Here is a 25,285-nt window from a genome sequence, read left to right as displayed (position 1 = left end):
ACAATCAAAGAAGAAGAAAAAAAACCAGCATCAAATTTAAAATATTTTTTTTTCTCTTTAGATCATTTTGTTACCATTCTCCAGGGATACCCCAGGGGGAAGAGTAGGGGACCATGGCCGGCCCTGCCTCCCATTGCCATTCTCCCAAGTGAGCTTGGCACACAGATTGGGGAGGGGGTGATTCCCCCCAGCACACTAACACCTCTCATACAAGGCAGTGGAGTGAGGGATGGGATCAGTCCCCTCCCCTCAGCTTTCTGGCACATAAGAGAACAGTTACACTTAGAAATATATATATTTTTATATATAATCTATTTATAAAAATTTATCACGCTTGATTAAGACTGTCCCCCCACCCATTCAGCTGACGCCAAGGGAACAGGATCCTAGCCCTGGGCCCATTCCCTGGGTCTTGCTCTCTTGCTGCCTCTCTGGCCCTGGGCCTGCTGATCAGCGTGGGGTGGAACTCAGCATTATTGTCCACCATGCCCTGCAAGGAACAGGCCAGCTACTAAAGAGCGATGCGTCTCTTCACAGTACCCTGTGGGCCCCTGATCCCCACCAATCATGGTGGATGAAGGAAAGCCCCTCCCTCTCCACAAGTCCTTGGGGCCTGAGCCAGAGTCAGATCCTGCACTGCAGCCACTCCTGGACTGCCAGGTCACTTGCGCCTGCCAAAGATGGACTTCTTGCCAAGGTTCTTGTCACCCAGACTTAGACCGATGAGGAGCCGGGCTTTCTCCTCTTCTTTCTGCTGTTGCATGTTCAGGTCCGATTTAGTTTCTAGTTTTCCCCGGACCTCCGATCCCGCTGCAGGCTTCAGCCTTAGCTTCTCTTTGATTACCTGGCAGTTTGGAGAGGAGTAAAGGGGAAGGTAAATATTAGTGGGCCAGGCAGAACAAATCAAAATTAATCAAGTCAAGAAAGATTTATTAGACTTACATGCAAGGCACAACAGGGCAATTCAACTGCTTTCAAGAAGCTTACAGTCTAAATAGAACCCATTCTAAACCTGAGGTTGTGTCAGCCCTTAGTTCCCTAAAACCAACAGTAAGTAGTTAACACATACGAAACAGTAAACTTTCAATCTAATCATCTGAATGAAGTCATAGGGAGCGCAGGGATAGAAGTCACTCACTTCATTCACCTGCCCCTCTCCCAAGGCTTTTGTTATTATATCCTAGAATGAAGGACTCCTGAGCAGAGGATCTGTTTTGCCAGCCCCTGCTAACCAAACAGCCACGAGCTCTGGCGGGATACCTGGGCAACCAGGGCTTTGCGGCTGTCCCTCTTGACAGCCATGGCAAAGTCTAGCCACGTCCATGTGTTGTTGTGGTATTCCAGACAGGGCAGCACCAGATTAAGGTCACCCCAGTCCACACTGTTCTTCTCACCCTGCAAGAAGAAGAGGGGAAAGGGGAAAAATCCATCAGCTGCCATTTGAGTGAGTCCAAGCCAGTACTTGGGGATAGTCCTGTACCTTCCTGCAACAGAAACCTACTGATAATGATTTCTCCTTAACTTAGTACGGTAATGGTACTGACTCCTAAGGGGAGCAGAGGGAACATCAGATTTACTACCCAAAGCCCAGCTTTACAGAAACCCAGCTGTCTCCATGTCTGTAATCTCTGATCATCTGATCTGGTTCCCTTCCCACCCTGTTCTAGAAAGTGCTGTAGAGGTGCAGACCTTGTAACTGACGCACAGTGGAACCTGTGGAATTTTTATGTAGATGAAGGAGTTGTTCATGGCAGCTCGCTCTTTCATCTTGTCAATATCATCCACAGGATGCTAGGAGAGACAGGAAAGGAGTGTGAGGCCCTGAGACCATCAGAAGGAAAAGAAACAGGATCCCAAACATCCCCCTCTCCTTTCACTCCTCAAATAGACTCAAAGGAAACAAGAAATCCCCAGCCAGGCCAAACAGCACCTCAGGTTTCTCCCATTGTTTTATCACCAGGGGTATGTGTGGTACCTCAGGTACTTTCCGAAATGACCTCCTGACCCCAGAGCTTCGATTCAAGCCCTGTGCCACGCCCTTCCCAGAGCCTAGAGGTACTGCATCATCTGTTGCAATCAGCTGCCGAGGCTTCACCACTGGTATTCCTGTGAAAAAGCAAGCATGCCAGCTGTCACCCCCTCTGAAGCTGCAGCTATCTCTGGGGCTGCCACCCTATTCTGGAGCTCCACCACAAAGGTTCTCACCAGTAGTCACTAGTTTGGACTTATCCTCTTCATCACCAACCTCATCATCCTCCATGCTTCGGCCAGGAAAGAAAAAGCCCATCATTCTATGGAAGAACTGGTGTGTCAGCTGGATGGTGAGAGGCACCACATTTACCTAAAAGGGAAAGAAGTCAAAGAAGTAATTAAGCTCAGACACCATCCCTTAGCTTACCTACCCCAGCATACAGTATGCATACAGATAGCTTTTGACTGCCTTTTTCTCCTGGGTCCCTCAAGGACTGGTTACTAACCTCAAAGTGCTCCTTGACAGAGATACCCCCAACAGGGGGCCGGACTTTGCTGAAGAGGCGGAGGGCTAGCTGTCGCCCAGACTGGCAGGGGCTCTGGGGCCGCAGTACTACCTGTAGGATACAGAGTGAACAGGATGTTATAAATGCCCTACACTAGGAAGCATGTGAATAGGCTAAGAATGGGGAAATAAGACTTGCCTTATAGACAGCATTGGGAAGGAGGTTGTTCATAGTAAACCAGCCCAGCTCCAGAAGATGTTCTGCTGTGTCATCAGACTTATTCACCTATAAAGACAGATTTTCCCCCTCCACTATAATAAATAAGCCTTTCTCAGGAGCTTGCTAAAGAGTTACTGCATATACTGTTTGCTTTCAGATTCTCCATGTACCTAATCCCAACCTTTGATATCTCTTTCAATCTCATACAAGCAACGCATCCTCTAATCCAGTGTTTCTCATGGGGCATTAGTGACCAGGGCATTAAATGCCAGTAGTACTTCCCAGTCAGGGTGACATTCAAAAATGCTCGTTTCCTTATTTCCCTTGAAGTGGAGAGTAATGAATAATGTCCTCCATCCCCCATGCCAACAGGTAATTGCAGGAAAACTGAATACCAGTATTAGAATGGTTCTATTTAAGCTCTATAAGGAGCCCTGCTGGCACAATGGTTAAATGCTTGGCTGCTAACCAAAACGTTGGTGGTTCATACCCACCAGCCATGCCGTGGAAGAAAAGACCTGGCGACCTGCTCCTATAAAGATTACAGCCTAGGAAACCCTATGGGGCAGTTCTCCTCTGTCCTATAAGGTCACTATGAGTTGGAATCAACTTGATGGCACACAATAACACTCAAGCTCAGCTACAGAGAAGCTGGACTTGGAAGATTACTTCCTCTGGGCCACAGTTCTAGCAATAATCTCCTTACTCAATGAAGGAAGCATTTAATCAAACTCATCTATTTCTGTATCATTACTTAATATTATAAACGATGTGACTAAGTAAGGGAATTCTGCTTATGTTTCCAATCATGACCATCATTAATAATCATGTAATAATTAACTCCTTTATGTTTATCCCTTTTTGTGAGTTAGACTCCTGAAATAGGCCAATGCCTCTCAATACAGCCACTTTTGTGTCACTGTATATGCTGGATACCTTGCTGTAAAGGAACCGCTGCAGCTCCAGTTCAGCAATTCCCAGCTGTCCATCTTCCTCTGTCAGACGCCACCGTGCCTGAGCAAAGTAGAACTCAGTGCGACGGACCACACTCACATCCTCTTGCTGCTTTCGCAGCTCCATCTTGTTGGCCCGCTGCAGTTGGAAATCCTTAAAACACCTGTAAGTAGACAGAAGTGCTATCATGGATTGAACTATATCCCCTAGGTAGATATGTAGAGTCCTAATCCCCCCGTGGAGCCCTGGTGGTGCAATGGTTAAGAGCTCTGGGCGAGCTGCAGCTGCTAACCACAAGGTGAGCAGTCCAAATCCAACGGCCGCTCCTTGGAAACCCTGTGGAACAGTTCTACTCTGTCCTATAGGGTCACGATGAGTCGGAATCGACTCAACGGCAGTGGGTTTGGTTTGGTTTTGGTTAACCCCCCTGTACTTATGAATATGACCTTATATAGAAACAGCATCTTTACATACATAATCAAGGTAAGATGAAGTCATACTGGATTAGGATGGGCCCTAAATCCAATCTGACTGGTGTCATATAAACAGAGGGAAATTTAGACACAGATACACAGGGAGAACATTATGTGAAGACAAAGGCAGAGACTGGAGTGATGCTTCTACAAGCCAAGGAATGCCAAGGATTGCCAGCAACCACGAGAAGCTAGGAGAGAGATATGGAACAGATTCTCCCTCAGAGTCTCCAGAAGGAAACAACTTGCCAACACCTTGATTTCAGAATTCTAGCCTCCAGAACTGTGAGAGAATACATTTCGGTTGTTTTAAGCCATGCAGTTTGTGGTAATTTATTACAGCAGCCCTCAGAAAATAATACAAGGGCCAAAGCCAATAAGGGAAACAGCATATGGGTTGAGGATGGAGTGGAATACTCTACAACGATGTTAGAGGTAAACCCAGAGATGGACCTATTCTGGAGATAGTTATTCCATAAATTTTTTTCACTGGATTCATTGCTCTCTGGCACCTTGGGAGCACAAACCCTATCTTTCAGCTCTATAGCTTCTTGATAGTCTCTTCCTACTAATAACCCCTATGATTGTACCTGCAATTGTGTCCCTTACTGATAAACTTCAAGATATTACTTTCAGTTCAGATGCATGGTATCAAGGCCACAGAAGTGATCTTTCCCAGCTACCCATTTTTCTCTCAGCAGAGCCTCTCCCAAGAAGTATTCTATTGAGGATCCAAAGGAAGGGCTCTCCTGTTCTCAACCTCTCTGGCCAAGTCCAGCAACGCTCATTCAGGAGAAGGTGCCTAAATCTACTTCTAGATCAGCCTTTGATAATGCATATGTGACCTAAAGACTGTCAGAACATGGACAAGGAAGAGAAACTGACTCCAGCCGGGGCACTGGAAAAGGGCAGGGAAAGACTGCTGGGGCACCTGATGAGAATATTAAGCTCTTCACTTTCCAGCTGTAGACTGGCCTTCTCCTGGTTTAGCTGCAACTGAAGCTTTTGGTTCAGGTCAAGCAGGTTTTCATTCTTGCTATCATCTTGCAAAGACTAGGGAGACAAAATAGGAGAAACTGAGAGGAGATCCCTCTTGTACTAGTAGACCTTCCTGTCCTCAGACTTCCCGGGGTGATTACCTTCATGATAGAATACATCTGTTTCTCCAGCTGCCGTATGTGGGCCACATGCTGCCGCACAGCCTCCTGCAGGTGTAATATGCTGCTGCGCTGTTCCTCAGGATTGCTAGAGATCTCAAGCTGGAACCTGACCCGCTGTTTCTTCTCACTGTGCTCCTAAAGGAAGGGAGATGAACGAGATTTTTAAATAGACAGGTCTTGCAATAAAGTGAAATAATAGAGGAAAGAGTAAGAAATGGGGATCTCTTCTGAAAAGCTAACCTTTACCCGTGAGCCTGTTAGAAGCAAAAGTGAGGGGTAGGACAATGCAAAAGATCTGGCAGTGTGGATTTCACAATAAGCCAGCCCCACGGGGTGAGAATGGAGGCAGAAGTGGGGAGTAGTTACTGTTTTTAGAAGGGTTTAGGTTAAGTGAGTAGGGAACTGACCAAGAAAAACAACGAAGTAAACAAGCTCTACAGTCTCAGGGACACTCAGACCTTTCCTAGATAAGGGGAATTTCAACTGTCACTGCTGACTAGTAAAGGATATACCAACTACAGGGCCCTTTTCAGTTTGAAGCATGGCTTTTCTTATTGGAGCCCAAATAAAGCACAAGGTCTGGGATTCCTATGAAGCTGACTAGCATTCCAAAAGGGCCCAAGCCCACCTTCCGTTTGGGTTCCACATGGAGCAGCAGGTTGTTGACGATGTCCAGGATCATAGCATACTGAGCCGGGTTGGTGGAGATTTCCAGCTCATGGTGGATGAGAGTGAAGGTATCCACAGCCCCTAAATCATATTGTTAGCAACTAAGTAACAGACTCAAATCTCTCCCTAAATATCTACACCATCCCAGAGCTCAATTTGGACCCACTCCTGTTAGTTAACCCTACAAAAAGGGAGTGAGAGATGCTCATGGGTAAAAACATAAGCTTGCTTATTTCAGAATCATAAACAATACCCATTCATCCTAGTTCCCTCCAAGAGTGTATCTTGTTCTCCCGTAGAAAAACTTACAAAAGGTAGAGCAACGTGAAATGTTAATGCCCAGTGCATAGTGGGACTTTTATTAACTCTATGGTCTCAGAAAGGAGCCCTGGCAGTGCAACAGTTAAGCATTCAGCTGCTAACCGAAAGGTTGGCAGTTGAATCCACTCAGCAGCTCCATGGGAGAAAGACCTGGAGATCTGCGTCTATAAAGATTACAGCCAAGAAAACCTATGGCGCAGTTCTACGGTGTCACAAAGGGTCGCTATGAGTCAGAACCAATTCAACAGCACCCGAAAACAACTGTCTCAAAACCATTAAGGAAATAACTACTTTCACAAGTTCCCTAATCTCCTCCTAGAAGCCTTTCAAGCCTTGAATACCTTCCTGCTTCTTTAGAAGATCTTCTTTTTCCTGGTTCTCATGAACCTCAGGTGGCTTAATCTGAGTAGCCAGCTCAGGATCAATGTCATGGCTGTAACTAATATAGTACATTCGGCAGTTGCAGCGTGAAATGATCCGCTGAACTTGTTGGGCTTGCTGGGCTTCAGCTGGCTGGTTCCAATCTGGGCAGAGGTGGGAAAGAGATATGAGAAAGACATTCTCAATAGGGTCCTTTCTTCCATGTGGCTTTGGTCGGAAGAGGTATTGTGAGAGCCTCCCAGTTAGGTGTAATGTCTGAGGCACTCCAGAAACATTGCTTTCAACCTAGCCTAACACAAAATGGCCCTACTCCAGCATCTATATTGACCTTAAATCTTGCACAAAGAGTAGGTAAGGAAATGCCCCCTTTGGGATGTTATGTGCATCTATTCCTAACCATATGATTGAGGAGTGGGGGGAAGCTGACCTGTGGTGGTGGTAACCATGCCTCCCACTGCCTGCCCGCTCTCCATCAGCTCCTGCACAGAATCCAGACTACGCTGCCGGTGCTCCTCAATATTCTTCACCTGAAGACAGAGATGCAGGCACCTTTTAGTTCCTGGGGGAACAGTGGCCTGTCCTGGCCAACTGGGTCACAAATTTCCATGCTGCAAGCAGTTACACTTACTATCTAGACCTCTACTGCCTGGAATAGCTTAAAGGATCTCCCAGGGTAGAGGGCTTATCTGGCTCTCTTGATCCCAACCCACCCAACTTCTCCAAACCTAATTGAGTTACACGCACACTCTGCCAGGCCCACAGGTCTTGGGCCAGTAAAACAGGCTACGTTAAAATCAAATCATGTCATGGGCAAGAAATTTCATCAAAACAAATGACTTTCCCACTCATTTTGGTACACATTCTGTTTGTATTCTTGCTGTTCTCTGTCTTCAGACAGACAACCACTCTGACACTATTGCCATGTAGAGATGGGCTGAATTCTTTTGACTCTCTCTGCCAAGCTGAAGTCTGAGAGAATAACAGAATGAGTGATATGGGAGTACCATAAGCAGTAAGATCAAGGCTCCAGGATGGCAGATCTGCAAGTCACAAAACAGTCATGTAGGAAAAGGCAAGATCAAAGACCCTCCCACCTAAGCCAAGCACATTCCACTCTACTACTATCACAGCCTGAGGAAAAAAAGGGGTTCAGCTACTAGAGGACATACCTAAAAGCAGCAGAGGCCCGGAAAATGCCAGCTAGGAAGATCCTGCATAGCTCATACCTGCCCACCTCTGCATGAGTAGTTAATACCTTCTGTGCCTACCTCTCAGAGACCTCCTAAGGTAAAGGGCACTGCTTGCCTGAACCATATCAGCATGACCTCTGGTATTACCAACAACTTGGCCATTACTGGGCTTGACACCTGATCTAAATGCTCATTACCTCTTATATAATTACACTTGAGGTTGCCTGGATTGAGCCCTAAGGTCCTTGGAGTAAGAAGCACCAGCCAGGGAGGAGGGAAGAGGGATCAGCTTTACCACCACTGAGTAGAATGGCAAATGGAGTTATCACTTTGGTCCTTATCAGATGCAGCTGGATCCAGTAACTCATTTTGGGGTGTACCATGCCCAGCACAAAGTGGGCACTTAACACCTGTTGAATAAGTAATGACAACGCACAATATTGACTAGGTAAATCTCATAACCATTAGATCTCCTCATAATTCTGATATTATATCCTAGAAATTGTAGTGTAAATGCAGTTTTACCAAGAAGCTGAAAAAAAAATTCACAGCCTTACAAGGCAATAACAAGCACCTTCCCTAGTCCCTGCCCACTGCTCACAATCTCACCATCTGACAAAAACATTATCTTGCCACACACTTAGGCCTCCCCAGACTTACTGACTTAAAAAAAAATTGATAAGACTACTTCCCATCTGAATAAAGTTTTGTTTTTCAAAACACTTTCTCATTTGAGCCTTTCAATAATCCTGGGAGGTACAAGGGTCAAGTATTAACTTCATTTTACAAATAAAGGTAACTTGCCCAAGGGCACATGGCTAGTATAATAGCAAAACTAGCATTAGAACTCACATAACCTGATTTCTAGACAAGCAGTCTTTCTATTAAACCTTACTGCCTTGCTGAAACAACAAGTCAACCACCTTCATAAGAGAGGTCAGAGAAAGGACAGAAAGAGAGAGCTTATCTAAAATTCCCTAAGACCTACTGCCTGTTTTCTTCTAGGCATGGCTGCCTGCTGATTAGTGTGATCATATCAATAGGGATCAGCAATCTTTCCAAACGTAAAAAGCTCCAACCCACTTTGTTCTAGTGTGCTGGGAAATGAGTCTCCCTTGCAGTGAAATACAATAGCATAAGATTAAAAAAAGTACTATGTGTTCACAGCCCAGAGACTAGCTATATTCAAGGTGTTATCAGCCCATTATTCGGCCAAGCTGGCAGCAACAGGCAATGTCAAGAATCTTGCTAGCTATTCTGGTGGAAGGGACTAGCTATGGAACACTGGGAATACAGTAGGTTTTCCGAGCCATGCCAACTAACCTCTAACCAGAGCTGCCGGCTGTCTTGCTCAGTGGGGCTGCTTTCAGTGGTGGCAAAGTACTGCATGCCATCCAATAGGCAAGTCCAGGATGTCTTTTGCTTCAGTGTGTCACCATACCAGGCTGGATGGTGTTGGCACTGCAGCAGCTGGGCTTTGGCAGCTGACACAATGACACAGCCTTCTGTTTCTGCTCCACGAAGAACCATCTATGCCAGACAGAGAAGCAGAGTCACAACATCAGGGCTGCCAAGGAAGATGAGGTTAGTGAGAGGACTGCACCAGCCACTGCAGCTGGCTCTAATTCTGGCTTACTGAGTGAACTCGGCTAGGTTTTAAATATGAGAGTGATTATCCACAATCTGCCTACCTGCTGGGAGGAATTTTTTTTTTTTGGGGGGTGGTGGTGGTGGAACTCTATCCCACTCATTCTTACTTAGAGATGGGGGAAAGATGAACCAACATGATTATGACCTAGCCCAGTGTAGGAGTGCTCTGGTAAAGAGAAAGTTACCTGGCAGTTGACCAACTCAATAAGGCAGTTTCGGTTGTATATGTCATCCGTCTGGCAGGCAGCAATGCCACACAACTGGTCACTCACACCTGACTCCTCTTCTGTGAACACTACAAACCTATCTGTCTCCTCAATCAGCTTCTGCAACATGTAGGCACCTGGCAGAGAAACAGGAAGTGGGGAAACGTCATAGTCTCAAAGGGAAAGAGAACACATCCAGGGCCAAACTGACCTTCCTTCAATTTCTCTGGCTAGGAAAAGGTTAAAGCATATCCCCCCCAATCTGTAACCCCACCTCAGCCCATCCCACCCCTTGAGTAGGACCCCTAAGGGCAAAATAAGGGTTTCTATTTCATTTTCCCCCATTCTTAAAAATCGATTTTAATAAAAGTAACATTCCCCGCAGAAACTTAGAAATACGAGGTAAATGGCAGCATTTTTTTTTTCCTTAGGTATAATCACTTCTGGATTATTCTAAGCTCTCTTTTTCCCTCATTTTGTTCCCTTTATTTTTTATTTCATATGCTATTTGCTTGTTGACCATTCCTACCCCTTGAAACCATTCCCTGTGCATCAGTGCCACTGTATTCTCCTAACTCTGCAGCTTTCTCTGACTATGCCTCTAGACCCTCTTCCTTCTCCTAGCTCTTAGAAATAAATGTCTCCTGAGATCTATCCTTGGTCTATCTCTTTCCCTTAAAGAGTTTGCCTAACTACAGTTAAGAACATAGTCTCCAGACTTAGACTAGTCTGCCTGTGTTCAAATCCTATCTCTGCCACTTATTTGATTATGATCTTGGATAGCTTGCTTTAACCTCTGTATCTAAGTTTTCTCATCTGTAAGACAGCTCATAAGGTTGCTATGAGAATTTAAAGGAATAAAAGTATTTAGCAGAGTACCTGACACCATGCAATTAGTATTATCCCAGTTGCATTAACTCTTAGCTCTATTCTGACACTTCCAAATCTCTACCTCTGGCCCTAAGCTTTTAGACCCTCATTTCCAGCTGTTTGTTAGACATTACCTAGATATCCTCTAGCACCACAAACTCAGCATGTCCATACACTATCTTAAACCTGTTTAACCTTCTAGCTCTATTTCTGATATTACTGCTACCATAATGACAGTCACCAGGCTCAAACCTCCGTCATCATCCTTTTCTCTCTCCCTTTTAACTCCTTCCAACCAGTTGCCAGATCTCCTGGAGTCTGTATGTACAGTAATGTTTCTATCCCTCTGCCCATCTCCATTCCCACTGCCTCTACCTAGTTCAGGTCCTCATTGCCTCTTGTTGAAACCATAATAGTTTCCTAAGTTGTCTCCCCACCTCCAGTCTCTTCCTCTCCCCAGTCCTCCTACATACCACTGCCAGATATATCTTCCTAAAAGTAAAGCTCTAATGATGACACATCCCTATTTAAAAACCTTCAGTAGTTCACCATTGCTACTGAATAAGGACCAAAAGCTCCTTAGTCCTGTGTGAAAGGGCTTGAAAATCTACCTCCAACTTTCCTTACAAGCCTTTTCTTTCACTATTCTCCTGTAGTTACTCTCTGGGCCAACCAAAACAGACTGCTCACTCTGCATTGAACATACTGTGCTTCTCCAACTCCACTCCTTCTCAGGTTATTCCCTCGGCTCTGATTGCCCTTCCTCCCCATTTCCACATGTTCAAAGCTTACCAAGCCTTCAAGGTCCAGCTCAAATGCTACTTCCTTTATAAACCCTTTCCTGATTGCATGCCCTTCTGTACTCCAGTTGGAAACAACTTCCATGGTCTTTTATTTCTCTCTTGTAGTATTTATCACTTTTCATCTAGTTCTTAAACTCACCATAAACTTACACGGCTCTATACCTGTTGTTCTCTTTTCCTAAAATGCCCTCTCCTTTCTGCCTATTGAATTTTTACTCATCTTTCAAGGCTCACCTCAATTATCATCTCTGTGAAGCCTTTCTAGACTTCCCTACACTGATTTAAATACTGTCTTCTGTAGGCTCCCACAGTACCCTTGAACATTCTTCATCAAAGCACTTTCACAATGAAATTATAATTTACATGTCTGTCTCCCTACCAGTCTCTGAGCTCCCCTGCAAGGATAGTGACTATAACTTATTCATCCTTGTAACCTCAATGTCTAGGGTCATGTCTGCCACATTATAAGCCCTCAACAAACCTAAAATGAATGAATGAATAAATGAATGAATGAACTAAGTCTTAGTTTATCTAGGGATGATAAACTGGTTGAGGCAAGTAGAATGTCTTACATTCTATATCCCTCACTGAACCTAGCACAGTGCTTTGTGCCTGTTAGGTACTAAATGAATATTTGTTGACTAAACCAAATTAATTCATCAAAACATAAAATAATTCTCTGATCTTTTGCCTCTTTCCCCTATTCATTCTGTTTTAGCCCCATCCTTCCTGATGCTCTTTTCCTGGCCACAGGACCAGAGCCTTTAATGCCCTACATCATTGCTATATGACTTAGGCGCCCTATACGGAAAAATAATAGCTGTGTTGCTATATCGAGATGGACCCAGCCACAGTTCAGTCCTTCACACTCCTGCCCTAGTTCATGTCCATTTTCTAAACCTAACTCCATGAAGTCTCATGTCCCTCAACCGACCTCCTGATGATCCTTTATCAGGCCGTCCACTGAAGCTGGGAGTGTTGACACGAGGTGGGGCTGGGGCACTGGTCTGGACACCCCGCTTTGGCTTTTTGGCTGGCATCTGGGTATCAATCTTTAACCCCTTCAGGGCCTCAGTAGAGAGATTACGCTTGAGTACTGCTGCCTTTTTGTAACCATCATATAAGCCAAAGGCAATGTCCCGATTGGTAGTTGTCCAAGAAGCCCGTAGGTCCACCAGATGCAGCTGATGTGTGTGGAAGGCAGGATCTGCATCCCGAGTAGAGAGCTCCTAAGAAACAGGAAGAGGGGCTCAGGGTAGCATGGAAATTCCCACCATTGCTCCTGGACCACAAATGCAGAGATAAGAGAACCTGTTCTGGGGAAGACAAGAAGACCTGAAGAAAGAAAAACTAAATGGTCTTAGCTTGCACTTTAGATTACAGTCTAAATAAACCCACTGGATTTTAAATGACTAAGAGAATTTCAACTTAAAATTCTTCCCTACTTGGAAAATAAAGACAACACCAAATAAGGTATTAGGAAAAAAGTTTTAGTGTATTTCCTGAAGGGCAAAGACACTATCTTTAGAAGGAGAGGGAGGAAAGGAATTTTCAAAGAAAGAGATGCTGATACAGTTAGCCCAAGTGAGAACGTCATAAAGTAATGACATATATGCTCCTGTTTGCTTGGAATATAGTTAGAAACCTTATTAAAACCCCTGAAATCTACTAATATAAACAAGGTAGAATGAGACTGCCTCAGGTGGTACCTCCTCAGCCGTGCGATTGCTGTGTCGTTGGTAGGTGAGGGAGGAGAGGCTCAGCAGGTGAGTCTTTGTTATCAAGGGATCAAGGCAGTGATCGGCATTCTCTTCAGTTGGTGAGGCCATCAGGTGAACGGTCACCTGACTGAGGTCACTCACCATCTGGGTGACACTCCAGTCAGAGATGAGGCGCCGCATTACTGTACCTGCTGAGAAAAGAAGGCACACAGAGACCATGCAGACCAGTATATAAGAATAGTGTGCGACAGAAAGGGAGAAGGGAATGGAACTGAGAAAGGGAAAGAGGACAGGAGTTAGGCTAGGAGAAACGAAGGGAATGTTCAACCTTACCTTGAGGTATAAGCCGCTGAGTGCCCCGAGTGAAGACATGGCCCTGACTGCATTCAATCTGGATGCCCCGTTGCTGAGCAAATGAGGCCCAGTAATGTACCTGCCAGCAAGACAGCATAACACCGAATGAAAAGATGATTAAGAGACCAAATATGGCACGAGAGACACTAGAGATGTGAGCAAGACTGGATGGCAAGAGCTAGGACACAGGCCTAGGAAACAGACAAAATAAGAAAACTAGGGAAGGGGAACAGAACTGAAGATGTCAGCAGGAATGTCAGAACCTGACCTGTAGCTGGGGAAAGAGTGCAGTATAGGAAAGCTGCTTATAGTGCTGGCCAAGTTTCTTCTTGCTGGGTTTCAGGTTGTTGAAGAGCTTTCCCCTGCAGATAGGCCTTGTGACGCTAGTCCACGTTGCCCAGAAGTTTTGCATCCAGCGCAGAGTACTACTATATAGCAGAATTCGGGGCTGGGATATTGCTGCAAAGAAAAGGATAGATACTTCCAGGCTGTGGGCAGGACATAGTGGTGAAGCTAAATCCTTCCCTAGCTTCAGATTTTAGTGGTTAAAAAACCCAAACAGCACCTAACCTCACACTCAGTATCCTCAAAGGCCCCTTCTCTCAAGCTCTAAGCTTTTACCAACCCTCAAAGTCCTAACCCTCTCCCCCAAAAAGATTCTAACCCAAGTCCTTCCTTTCATTTTCCTATCCCCTCCCCAGAAGATCAAGCTGAATTCTTCAGGATCCAAGCCCATCCTCCCAGCCTTTCCTCCCCATTCCCAAACCCAAGCCTTACAACCGCTGTGCCGAGTCAGGTCCATCCTGATGGAGAGATTAAGGTTCTCAGAGCGGAAGGCCCGGTAGGAGTCATGGAACTGGCCCAAGGGCACCTCAGGAAGGAACTCTGGGGCTCGCAGAGTGACGCTATGATGATCATGGGGGTTCCCATGGCACAGCCACTGCAGGTCCAGTGTCATGCAGAGGTCAGGCAGGTGAAGGAAGCAGCAGTCGTCATACCTGCCTCACAACGGAGCCCCAGCCCTCAGTTCCCTGGTCAGTCGCCTCCCCTCAGCTCTTCCCCTTTCCCTACACCCCGAGTCCTCTACCCCGGTGAGCTCCACTCATCACTCTACTCACTTGGAGGCTGTTCTCACGTTGACATCCAAGTCACCCTTGAACACAAATTGACCAGGTTTCCAATGAAAAGACAGGTGACTCCACTCCCAGTGCATATTTTCAGTTGTGTTGTATGGATCCTATAACCGTCCCCAAGAACTTGGTGAGATATGGGTAAGAGAACCACCTTCATCCCTCAAGTTACTACCTTTCTCTCTTCCCCAATCTGCTGTACCAGATCCCACCATACCATCCTTACATGAAAAAGACTCCTCAGGACCCCTCACCTCAGTAGCCAGCTGGTGCAGGTTCGCCTGTTCGATATCCATGTGCCAGTCTCCATGGAACAGAAGACGGCTCTTGTCCCACCAGGGCAAGGGGGGACTGGGGTCAGCTGAGGGCTTGGTCAAGAGGTCCACAGATTGGCCAATCAGTGTCCAGGCTGGATCCCAGCATGGGCCCCATACTATGGTGTACTGGAAGATTTCCGCTGGGGTAGAGGGGCAAAGGCTTCAGCTTGTTACACAACTTCCCCTCTCTTTTCCTCCTTTACTCCACGAGAAGCACCTCAGCTCATCTCCCACCACAACCATCACAAACCCCCTCAGCCAAACCAACTGCCCTCCTCTACTCACAGCGGAAGTCATGGTAGAACTTGAGTGGGGGCATGTTCCTCTCCACTGCCACGTTACCCCACGGAAGCCCCAAGTGCAGGATTTGACGCCGACGGGAGCAAGGCTGACCACTTTGCTCAGTGCCCGCAAGCCGACCTGTCAGCCGCCAGTCATGGATCTCAAACAGGTACCGAGGATAGTCTCTGATCCGAACTGTTACAGAGAGGATACACACTGGCTATTCAGGGGGCTGTCTCAGGACTCTCAGCTTTTTTTCCTGCCATTCTTTTTACCCAACTATTTTTACAAAGTCAACTAAAAGAATAGGGGCTGGCAGTTGGTAGTGAAGCTGAAGAACAGCACAGAGATCCTGGAGCAGAAGGTGAGAAGCACAGCACTGAGATCCAAGAGCCACACTCGCCCTAGAGATAACTGCGTTAGTTGTTCCTCTGTGTGAGCCAAGCAGTTTCAGGGTGAAATTCAGGAATAAAAGAGGAGCCCACCTGTCCCACTCTGCCCACCCCAAAACAGCCACAGTTCCCAATATAATCTAGCTCCTCTCTAATCACTTACAGAGCTCCCTGGAGCTCAGATGGGCAAACATCAGGCTCAGTAAATAAGGGAAGCGCTACTCACCGAGAAAGGTCTTGACGTTGCACTTGAGCACGCGACACCACTGAATGACAAGATCTACTCCCTCAGCAGTAAAAGGGCTGCCTGGATCAAGCTCTCGAACCTGCTCCAGCACACGCTCAGGCCCGTGGAAGGAGCCATCTGCCAGAGCCACTAGCTCTAGCTCTGCCAGGCTCCAAGTGAGCAGTGCCCGGCGCATGGGTGTGTTGCCATAGAGACGACGGGACCGCTGGATGTAAATTTCAATGTTTTTGCGTTCCAAAGAGGCATAGAGCTCCTCAATTTTGCGGGCTGGCAATAACTCCCCATGCTGCTTCCGAAGGGCAGCCACTTTGGCATCCAGCAGCTGCAGCCTTTTGGCGCTCTCTTTGCTTTCATCCTTCATCAGTTCATAGTTGTCACGAAGTTTCACCTCAAAAATGTCATCCAGGAAGACCCATGAGAAGTGCTGAACCTTCAGGAGCAGATCAGGTGGGAGCAGGGCAGGGCTTGACAAGCCCTGAGCATGAGTCCCTCGATGCAGGCCCTTCAGCCATTTCTGAACTCCCACAGCCTCATCCAGAGTTCGAGAGAAGTCATATTGATAAGGAAACTCAACTGAGACTGAGCCCAGGGAGAGGAGCCAAACACAGTTCCGGAGGGTCTGCAGTGCAGGGAAGGAGTTCCGGTGGAGGATCATCTCCTCCAGCTCAGGCAGCAGCTGTACCTCCACCTCCTTGAAGTTGAAGATACTATTGCCATCAAATCCAGCAGCCAGCTCTGGGCAGTAAGCCTGCAGTGAGCCCCCATGCCGGCTCAGTGACACACTCTCTGCTGCCAGAGTAATGAACTTGTCCTCGGCCACAAAAGCTGTGAGCTTGGCTGTGCTCACCTCTAGTGTCAGGTTCAGTGACCGCTTTGGAGGGGATGGCTCAAGGGGGCGGCCTTCTGGCTCAGAAGTGGTCTCTGGAATCTCTGCTGCAAGAGGTAGAACAGTCTCAGGGAACAGAGTGGCCCTTAACAGGTCTCGGCACTGTAGGGTGGCCAGGACATGCTGGTACAGATACATGTGATCTGGGGGGCTCCAGAGTAAGGTCAGCCCCGCACCACACTGAACCTTTAGGGAGCAACAGAAAAGCATCTGTCAGTCACCATGTTCCAGAACAGTAGAAATGTCACAGATTCATATATACGCATACCTGGCTCAAAAAGTCTTTCCTGAGTAACAATATTAATTACTCCCTTGTTTTATTCCCCTTGGCACTAATATGCTGACCTAACAGTTCTATAATATCTTATACTTAAGAGCATTTTTAAGTATTCCTCAACTGGATTCTAAATTATCTGAGAGGAGGGGCTGTATATTCTAAGTTTTTGGTATCCAATCATTTGGTTTTACTGTTTCCTCTCATGAGTTCTGTTTCCATGTCGGCCACACTCTGTCTAGAAACCATGGCAATAATCAATTTGAAAACATTTTATGCATTGATTGCATTTTGACTTAATTCTTAAAAGGTAGTATAAAAAGTACTGATCATACAAGTCAATATAGCACTTGATTTATGTGAAAATATGCCTCAAGGAAGGGAAAAGAATCCTTGTCAGCTTGAAAAATAAAGTCAGTTCTTAATAGCTAAGTGGATAGAGACAATTAAAATTCCAGAATGGAAAAATTCCCGCAAGTTCCAGCCTCTGTAAAGGAAACTCTTCAGTTTCCAAAGGGAACAGGAATCTGATACCCTGATGAGAAAGATATTGGGAAGCCCCTCAAAACCCACCAGTTCCTCAATCTTCCAATCCCCTCCAGCCCTTTAACGAACTGAGTACTTCATCAAAATGACACCTTAGTGGTGATGACTGACCAACATGATGAACATAACGTCACTGAACTATACATGTGAAGATTATAGAAACAGTGAATGTTCTGTTACCTATATACTTAACACAGTAAAAATAAATAAATAAAAAAGAAAGAGTAATAGAAAAACAAAAAAAGATGCCTGGCTATAATTTTTTCTTAAAAGTCCCTTTTTTTCCCAGAGTTACACACTGAAATATTTACAGTTGAAATTAATTATGTCTGGTATCTGCTTCAAAATAATCCTGGAGCTGGGGGCAGAGGAGATTGGTGGGAGTATAGTTGAAACAAGTTGGTCATCATTGGGTAATTACTGAAGCTGATTATGGATGCGTGAAAGTTTTATACGTATTTAAAATTTCATAATAAAAAGTTAAAAATGTACAGGACAAGCCAAAATAAAAAGAACACCTGGTATCCTATTTCTCGTGAGATGAGATTCACAAGACTCAAAGGACTGAGAAGTGCTCCAGGCCTCAGGAAAACCAATCCGGCCCCACCCTCCCCACAGAAGTGGTACCTCTAGAGAGCGGATGCTGCTGTGATAGGTGATGGAGAGCATGGAAAGGCTGAGCACTGGAGTGGGGATGTCGGGAGCCTTGCAACAAGGCTGCATCTTCTCTGTGATCGACTTCACCAGAGCAAGCACAAGTCCTTGAATACCCACAGTGGAGGTCTCAGCACTGCCCAGGACAGTCAGAGTGTCCAGTCGTAACTCTGAAGCACCTAGCATCCAGAAACCACATCAGCTTTGGTTCCCGGCTCTCAAATGGCAACTGCAGTCCTCACTCTCCTTTCTTACCTACTTACCCTTCACTCCAACTATCTTTATTCCCTACACCTCCCTAAGTTCATTCTGTATGCTTTAGGGCAACTTTTCCTTTCCCATCTTAACCTAACTAAATCTGGCAAGGCCAGAGAAGTTCCCTAACTCCTACAAATTGCCCAGAGATGTATCAGTTACTCTCCAGAACACACAAGAAAATAAATGAAAAACTACATGGGTCTCATTCTTTTGACCACATTAAGGCTAAGTATTTGTCCTATATTATCTCAATGCCTTGCCTTTCATAAGCCCTTAAAGAATATCAAGGAGCCCAACAGTTATTTATGCAAGACCTCCCAGCATCTCATGCCTCTAGTTTAGAAAAATTCCAGATAATCAGCTTCACTGAATAGGAAGGTGCAGACTGAACCAGCATACCTGCTTAGGTTACAAACTACCCACTTCAGTACAGTTTCCTGCTCCACTTACCCACCAGGGCAGAAAGGGTGAACAAATTCATGTCCTCCACCTTCAAGTCCACCTTCCACAGTAATACAGATTCCCCCGATGTAGGCTCCCTAGACACAGCTGGATTCCCAGACTGTAGGCCCATCAAGGATAAGATACGAGACAGACATTGGGCACAGGTATCTGATGCCTCCACCTGCAGTCCTCGGATGGTACAATCAAGAAAGAGAGTATCTGGCTGGGTGCTGGACAGGCCCAGAGGCTGATTATAGCTACCCTAGAAAAGAAACAGAAACTCTATTAGAAGGATACAGATACATAGTTCTGTAATACCCTGATAAAAATTTAAGCATCTATTTTCACAATTAAAAAAAAAGAAAAGTAAGCATCACCTGCTGCCAACAAGGTGCCCAGTGCTCTGAAGCATAGCAGGATAAGGAAACTATTCACCAAAGCTTCCCCACCTACCTGTAATGTGAAAGAGTCTAGGACAAGCGCTTCACCCCAAACATGCATATTGGGTGGGTGGGGTGCCCGCTGAATGTGGGAGTCACTGCCCACACGCCAGCAGAGGTGGTCCACAGTTAGGACGCCCCGCTGATGGATGCTTTGTGGCCTCAGGTGCTGGTAATCTGAACAAAAATGGTGGGAAAGAGAAGTGCTATGCAGCCACTGTGTCCATCAGCTGGGCCTAGCTTTGCTAGTGGACAGATTCTATTCCTTTTCCATCCCAGAGTCTTACCCAGAGAGATGGAATTGAATCCCAAGGCAAAAGGTGGTGTATCTCCAAGCTGAATGGAAACGTTGACATTAGAGATGGAGGTGCTAAAGATGATGGGTGCCAGGATTTGAGGGAAGGTTCTGCACAAAGATATCATTTTTGATTAGCAAAGAATTGCAGCTTTCTATCATGGAACAGATTCCTGAAGCTCTCAAAACTCAGAGTGAGAATTTAGAGTTTTGTTGTGATTCTTAGGATGGGATGCAACTAGAAAACAAAAAGCTTAATTCATCAGCTCACTGCTACTCCCAATGGTAATTTGTAGGAACCCAGAAAGATATTAGGTTGAGCCACATGACATTACCATTTTCATCAGTCAAAAACGGTTGAACGTCAGCAATATCGTATGATTCAACCTAATACAACCAAGAAGCATTACTTCCAGACCATTTATCTGTAAGGTCTATACAGAATACAATGCAAGCACTACACAAAGATATGGAACTACTGACCTGATGCTGCCATCTTATAATCTAAGGCAGACAAGACATTATCATTTAAGTTCAGTTCAACAAATATCTATTTGTGTATAATAAGGTGCTATGCTGGGCACTGAGGTCACAAAAATGAAGAGGACATTGCTTTGCCATCAAGGAGTCTAGTCTAATAGGGAAGATGTATAAAACAGGATTGCTATTGAGACTGAGATTTAGAGAGATGAATCAAATACATATGCAACACAAGATGCCACTTTGAGCCAAAGAATCCAGAGATCCACCTGGTAAGAAGGTGGCTGAAAAAGATTACGCTGACCTTTTTTTCCTTTGCTTAAAAACAGGTGAACTAGACCCTTGGGTCTCCAGTGCTAGCATGTTCAGCCAGTGGGAGAATTCCTGGTGCCGGTAGTGAATGATACAGGTGTTTAGAACCATGGAGGCTGAGAGATCAATCGTAGTCACCTGAAACAAGAAGACCAGAACTGTGGGTTTGGGTTTTACTTTGTTAACTCACAATGCAATAATGTAGGGAGAGGGCAAAGAAATGATTCCTGGGACCATGGTCATCACACCTGCACACTAGCCTTGAGAGAGTTGAGGCAGACAATGCGCTGGCGGCTCTGGGACAGCAACAACCCATCTGCAAGAGGCCAGAGGGCAGGTTAGAGAACACTGGAAGGCCAAAAGATAAAACTAGGAGAGGGTCAGAGGCAGATCAGGAGATGAACAGACTGTCATCAACACCTGTGAGTTGGGGCTATTTTCTCTCAGTATATTCCCTTCTCCCCCTCTCCAGTTACACTGATATTAAATTAAGAAGACCATCTGGGGCATGGAGGAGAAGAATATCTGGTCCTCTCTTTCTCCCTCAGTACCAGTATCCCCACCCATGAACCTTCCAGCAGGAGTTCAATGCTCATCTGTGCCATATCAGAGTTTGCTGTAAAGCTTCGAAGGGGCAGCTGATCCTCATCACGGTGGTACAGGAAATGCAACAGCTTCAGCGTCCAATTCAGGTGCCTGGACCAGAGACAGATTTGGTCTCAGAAAGGCATGGAATGCTATTCTCTTCAGACAGGCTTCCTACTCCCTTTCTCTCCAGAAGGAAGCCCAGTGCAGCTACAACGTTGGTTTATGGAGACCCTAGCATTTAGCTCCCACTACCACTCTCCACATTCCTATGTCAGGAGAGACCTCACCTCTTTTGACTATTCATTGACAGCACCACACTGATGCCCTCCATCTTCACCTTGACCTGCTCTGGCAGCTGCTGGAGGAGGTGCAGGCCAGGCAGAGTTGGCTCTGCCAAGTTTTCTGTCACCTCTGAAAAGATGAACGAATAATATGAGAGCCATCAATCCTTAACACTCTCAATTCTCCCAAAATGCCCTGCTTTTTTGGCCAAATACTCTCACATACAGCAGGCTAAGAAAATGCCCAAGCTTAGGCCACAAGTCAAACATCCCAGAGATCTAGGCACCTACTGTACTTCCTCCCCAGATTCTAAAAATATAGTATAGGGAGGCAGGTTGGCATAATGGAAAGAATATGGACTTTAGGGCCAAACAATTTAAACTCCATTTTTACTACTGACTTGCTGTGTGACCTCAGGCAAGTTACCTATCTAACCTTCCTAGGCTTCAGTCTCATCTGTGAAATGCTGAGGATTTAGCAAATGAACATACATATATATACAAAACATACAGTACAGCACCAAATTCATGATAGGTGCCCACTAAATGTTAGTCACTTCACTCACCACAAGCAAATGCCTTATTTCCTCTAACTACTCTCTGCATCAAAGACCATGGTTATTAACAACTCACACCTAAATGAATAGTGAGACCACTATTTTTTCTATACTCCCAAAATTAACCCTGATAACAGGGCAGCCAAGAAGCTCACTGATTGGGGCTTTACCTGAACAAGGGACAGGCGTGAGCACCAGGTTTGGCCCCTGGCTTAGCAGCTGACTATGGAAGAGGCCCTCGTGCAGTTCAGCATGATGTGTCCACACACCCACAGTGATAGCCTTCAGTTGCCGACTGCTGATGCCCACCTCTAGACACAGGTTCAGGGTCAGTGAGAGCTCCGCTAGGCAGGTGTCCTCCTGTAGGGAGGATAAGCTTCTAAGGTGTGTGTGTAAGGATTTGAGAGGTTTAGGTGAAAATGTGGTCTGGAACACTGGGCACTGCCTTGAGGGAACCCCATAAGGACACAGAACCTAGGATGTAAGCCCTAAGCTCCTTGATATCTTATGCCCAGGAGGGAATGAGGCATCTGGATGACCATGACATACTCACCAACTGGCCACTCTTTAGAACTTTGCTGTTGATCTTACTTAGGCTCATCTTACAGTCTAGCCTGGGAAAGGAAAAAAATTGGGGCACTTAGTCCCTTTCCTCACTATTTACTTCCAATCAGGCTCTGCTGGCTGGAAGGGATAAAGCAAGCAGAAGTGCCTAAGCTTAGCCTCTTCTCAAGTTGCACAGACTAAGAACTTGACACGTTGATAAGGAAGCCCGGACATCCAACCATCCTGAAGCAACCCTAAGGCCAGAATAAAACTACCACTCCTTCTTCTACCAGTGCTTACCTTTTTCCATCACTATCCAAAAGAAGGCTGCTTCCACTGATTTGAATATGCCACAAAGACTCAGAGGTAGCCACCTTGAGAACCATGATGTTTATAGTCTCTATGTGAATGGAGAATAGCTGAAGGAAGAAGCAAAGATGAATGATAATAAATGTCAACGCACCATCTTCCTTTCCAGCTGAGAAGGAGCAGGAAGTGAAAGGCAGCTCGTAACATTATTCCCCAAAATTAGTGGAAAAATCCACCCACAAACTGGCCACTTTGCACAGTCTAGCCAGCCTTAGTACAGTCCAGAAAAGTGGGATAAAAAGTCTCACCTGGCAGAAGATCTTCAATAAGGATGGGCTGAGAGGCAGCTCCTTTTGATCCACCCCAGTGCTCTGGGAGAATGGGGCAGACAGGCCAGAAACCCTCTGTAGGTCCGTTCTGATCCGCACTTCCCCAAAGCACAATGCCACATAGTGTCTGCCCAGAGGAGAGACCTTGCTGCCACCAGATCCATCCCTTCCATAGCAGTCCCCTCCCTCACATTCCTTCTCCCATCCTCCCTGGAAATACAGCTCAAATCACAGAGAGTCTCACAGCAGTTGTCAATATTTATCTCACCAGTTTTTATATCACCAGGCTAACAGGGAGACTTCAGCAAGAACCCACCTCTCTCCTTGGGCTGTGAGGCTTTTGTAGAAGAATCCCATTCCACAAACCCCAAGCCCAAAATATTCCCCAAGAAGGTTACTGAGGACATAGGGTACTCACGGCAGATCATGGCTAAGAAGTTTGCTGGAAATCCGCAGGCTATCAATTTCCTAAAACAGTGTGGAAGAAGTCTTTATACACTAGCTTTAGGTAAGCCATGAGCAGTATGACAAGGAAAAGTTCTGAGTCATAGAAAAGGAGCAAGTGGTATAATTCCTTCCACAAAATACACTCCATTCCATTTCCACTGGCTTCTCAACACTTAGCTATCTTGCTCCTCATAATGACGTTAGTTGAACTTGCTTAGTATTTCTTTTATGGGTATGTTGTTCTGTTTTCTCTCTTAGATTAGAAAAGTAAGCTGTCTTATTTCTTGTTATGTTTCTTCTGTGCTTTTCTTCTGTATCTTTCCTATGTGCTCTGGACACTCTGTGCCCTATAAGCATTTTTAACAACCAACTTACATCAATCCCAGTGTTCCCACACTATCTCTAAGATCACTTTGGCAAAGAGATGGCAGGGCCAGGGTTAACTAGGAAAACCACCCAGGATTAAAAAAAAATACCCAGGGAGTTCCCCAGGACTTACCACTGTTTGCTGATGCTGCAAAAACTTAAGACTGACATTCTGGATCTCAAAAAAACCAAAGGAGCCAATCTTCAGCTCCACTTGCAGCTTCCGCTGACACCACTTGGTGGCCAATCGGACCACAAACCACCTGCAGAGAAACCTCTGTGAGTTCATAGGACCCTCTCCAATTATGGCTTCCCACACCCCTTGCTGGTCCTAGAAGACCTTGTAAAGGGTCATTCCTGAAGCTGGATCTTCTGGGCAACTCTCCTATCTCCCAAAACACCACTCTGTCATACACATTCGGCCACACCGATGAGATCCTAACTCCCATGACCCCCTCCACCCCGTTAAAACCAGACAAACTAAGCTGGAGGTGAAGAAAGCAATCCCTCAAAACCTTAGGAACCCCAGAGGTAGTGAGAAGAGGGCCCAACATGAATCAAAACAGGCAGCCGGGCCAGATGTGTCTGATATGCCGTCACACACTCCCCAGAGGGTCTCTGTCCCGGCCCCGCCCTCCAGACAGGTGTCTGCAAGAAGGCTCTGTGGGGTCTGACTCGGCAAGCTCAAATGCCGCTCTCCCCTGGGCAGCCAGACCTCTAGCTCCTTCTCCCCAGGGCGAGGCTGCAGGTGCCCTTTGCGCTCGGTTAAGCGGACACTCAGAGGTGTGTGATGTGAGAAAGGGAGACCCCCAAGTCGGGACCCCTTCTCACACACACCACCTCAGCTTCCAGCCCCAGCATCTCCTCAGGCCCCGCCCGCTCCCTCAGTCTCCCCCATAGCCAGTCCCTCTCCGTCAGCCCGGGTCGCGCGCCCCCGCTCGACCCCTCCTCTCGTCGCGCGCCACCTCTTCGGTCCCTCTCCCACCGCCTCCCGCGCGCCGTCCCCGTCAGCCCCCTCCCCCTCCCGCGCTCCTCTTTCCAGCGAGCGCCCCTCCTCAGTCTCTCGTCCTCCTCTCCCCCTCCGCCATGGCTGGGAGCCCCGCACCGGCCAAGGAAGAGGGCACCAAGTGCAACCAGCAGCAAGGCCAACAGCGCAAAGAAGAACACAAGCATTTCGGCCCCTGCCCGGCCAGGCCAGGCTCCAACCCCCGCCCTGCCGGCCCCCCCTCCCCCTCCCGTCAGCCGGTTCAACCCAGCGCCGCCGCGGGCCAACCAGCCGCACGCGCAGGGGCAGCGCCGCGCAAGGAGGCGTAAGCGCGCGCAAGCCCCGCCCCCCCGCCGCCAGCCAGCCAGCCAGCTGTCTTCCACCTCCGCCTAGCCGGGTGCCCGTGATCCCGGAGGGCCGACCAGCTGCGTGCACGAAGTAAAGGAGTGGCTCCGAGAGGAGGGACTACCCG

The 25,285-nt window shown here is 46.6% G+C and overlaps 1 protein-coding gene across 2 annotated transcripts; it reads right to left on the bottom strand.

Annotated features, from left to right (window-relative positions):
- Positions 1–26: 26 nt before the first annotated feature.
- On the bottom strand, positions 27–25,111 carry BLTP2 (bridge-like lipid transfer protein family member 2). Of its 2 annotated transcripts, XM_004385371.1 has the most exons (39): positions 24,934–25,111; positions 23,962–24,091; positions 23,434–23,483; positions 22,995–23,142; positions 22,678–22,796; positions 22,385–22,445; positions 22,002–22,191; positions 21,281–21,404; positions 20,977–21,101; positions 20,654–20,721; positions 20,398–20,543; positions 19,606–19,724; positions 19,332–19,495; positions 18,885–19,140; positions 18,150–18,355; positions 15,796–16,888; positions 15,181–15,372; positions 14,833–15,035; positions 14,567–14,685; positions 14,226–14,446; positions 13,717–13,907; positions 13,428–13,527; positions 13,083–13,285; positions 12,308–12,602; positions 9,680–9,837; positions 9,168–9,374; positions 7,082–7,181; positions 6,615–6,797; positions 5,912–6,033; positions 5,263–5,418; positions 5,055–5,176; positions 3,633–3,813; positions 2,676–2,762; positions 2,478–2,588; positions 2,206–2,341; positions 1,976–2,106; positions 1,690–1,791; positions 1,261–1,395; positions 27–844 (listed from the first exon to the last, which is right to left on the bottom strand). In XM_004385371.1, the coding sequence occupies exons 1-39, from the start codon at positions 24,999–25,001 to the stop codon at positions 662–664; spliced, it is 6,705 nt and encodes a 2,234-aa protein (XP_004385428.1). In that variant the 5' UTR covers positions 25,002–25,111; the 3' UTR covers positions 27–661. The 2 variants fall into 2 exon arrangements, with proteins under 2 accessions (XP_004385428.1, XP_023595401.1); XM_023739633.1 differs by lacking the exons at positions 27–844; positions 1,261–1,395; positions 1,690–1,791; ... (21 more) ...; positions 18,150–18,355; positions 18,885–19,140 and having other exon boundaries at positions 19,340–19,495; positions 19,606–19,654; positions 24,934–25,023.
- Positions 25,112–25,285: the final 174 nt, after the last annotated feature.

This window comes from Trichechus manatus, unplaced genomic scaffold, assembly GCF_000243295.1.
Source record: "Trichechus manatus latirostris isolate Lorelei unplaced genomic scaffold, TriManLat1.0 scaffold00138, whole genome shotgun sequence".
NCBI classification, from domain to species: domain Eukaryota; kingdom Metazoa; phylum Chordata; class Mammalia; order Sirenia; family Trichechidae; genus Trichechus; species Trichechus manatus.
This window is presented reverse-complemented; position numbering and strand designations above follow the sequence as displayed.

What these genes read in the sequence shown, in the direction of transcription:
- BLTP2 (XM_004385371.1), bottom strand. Translation starts at nt 25,001, where the DNA reads ATGCTTGTGTTCTTCTTTGCGCTGTTGGCCTTGCTGCTGGTTGCACTT. An exon ending in CAACGTCAAGACCTTTCTCG is followed by an intron (nt 15,373 to 15,795) that starts GTGAGTAGCGCT and finishes TCTCTGTAACAG; the next exon opens with TTCGGATCAGAGACTATCCT. An exon ending in GTCCAAACTAGTGACTACTG is followed by an intron (nt 2,107 to 2,205) that starts GTGAGAACCTTT and finishes GCTTTTTCACAG; the next exon opens with GAATACCAGTGGTGAAGCCT.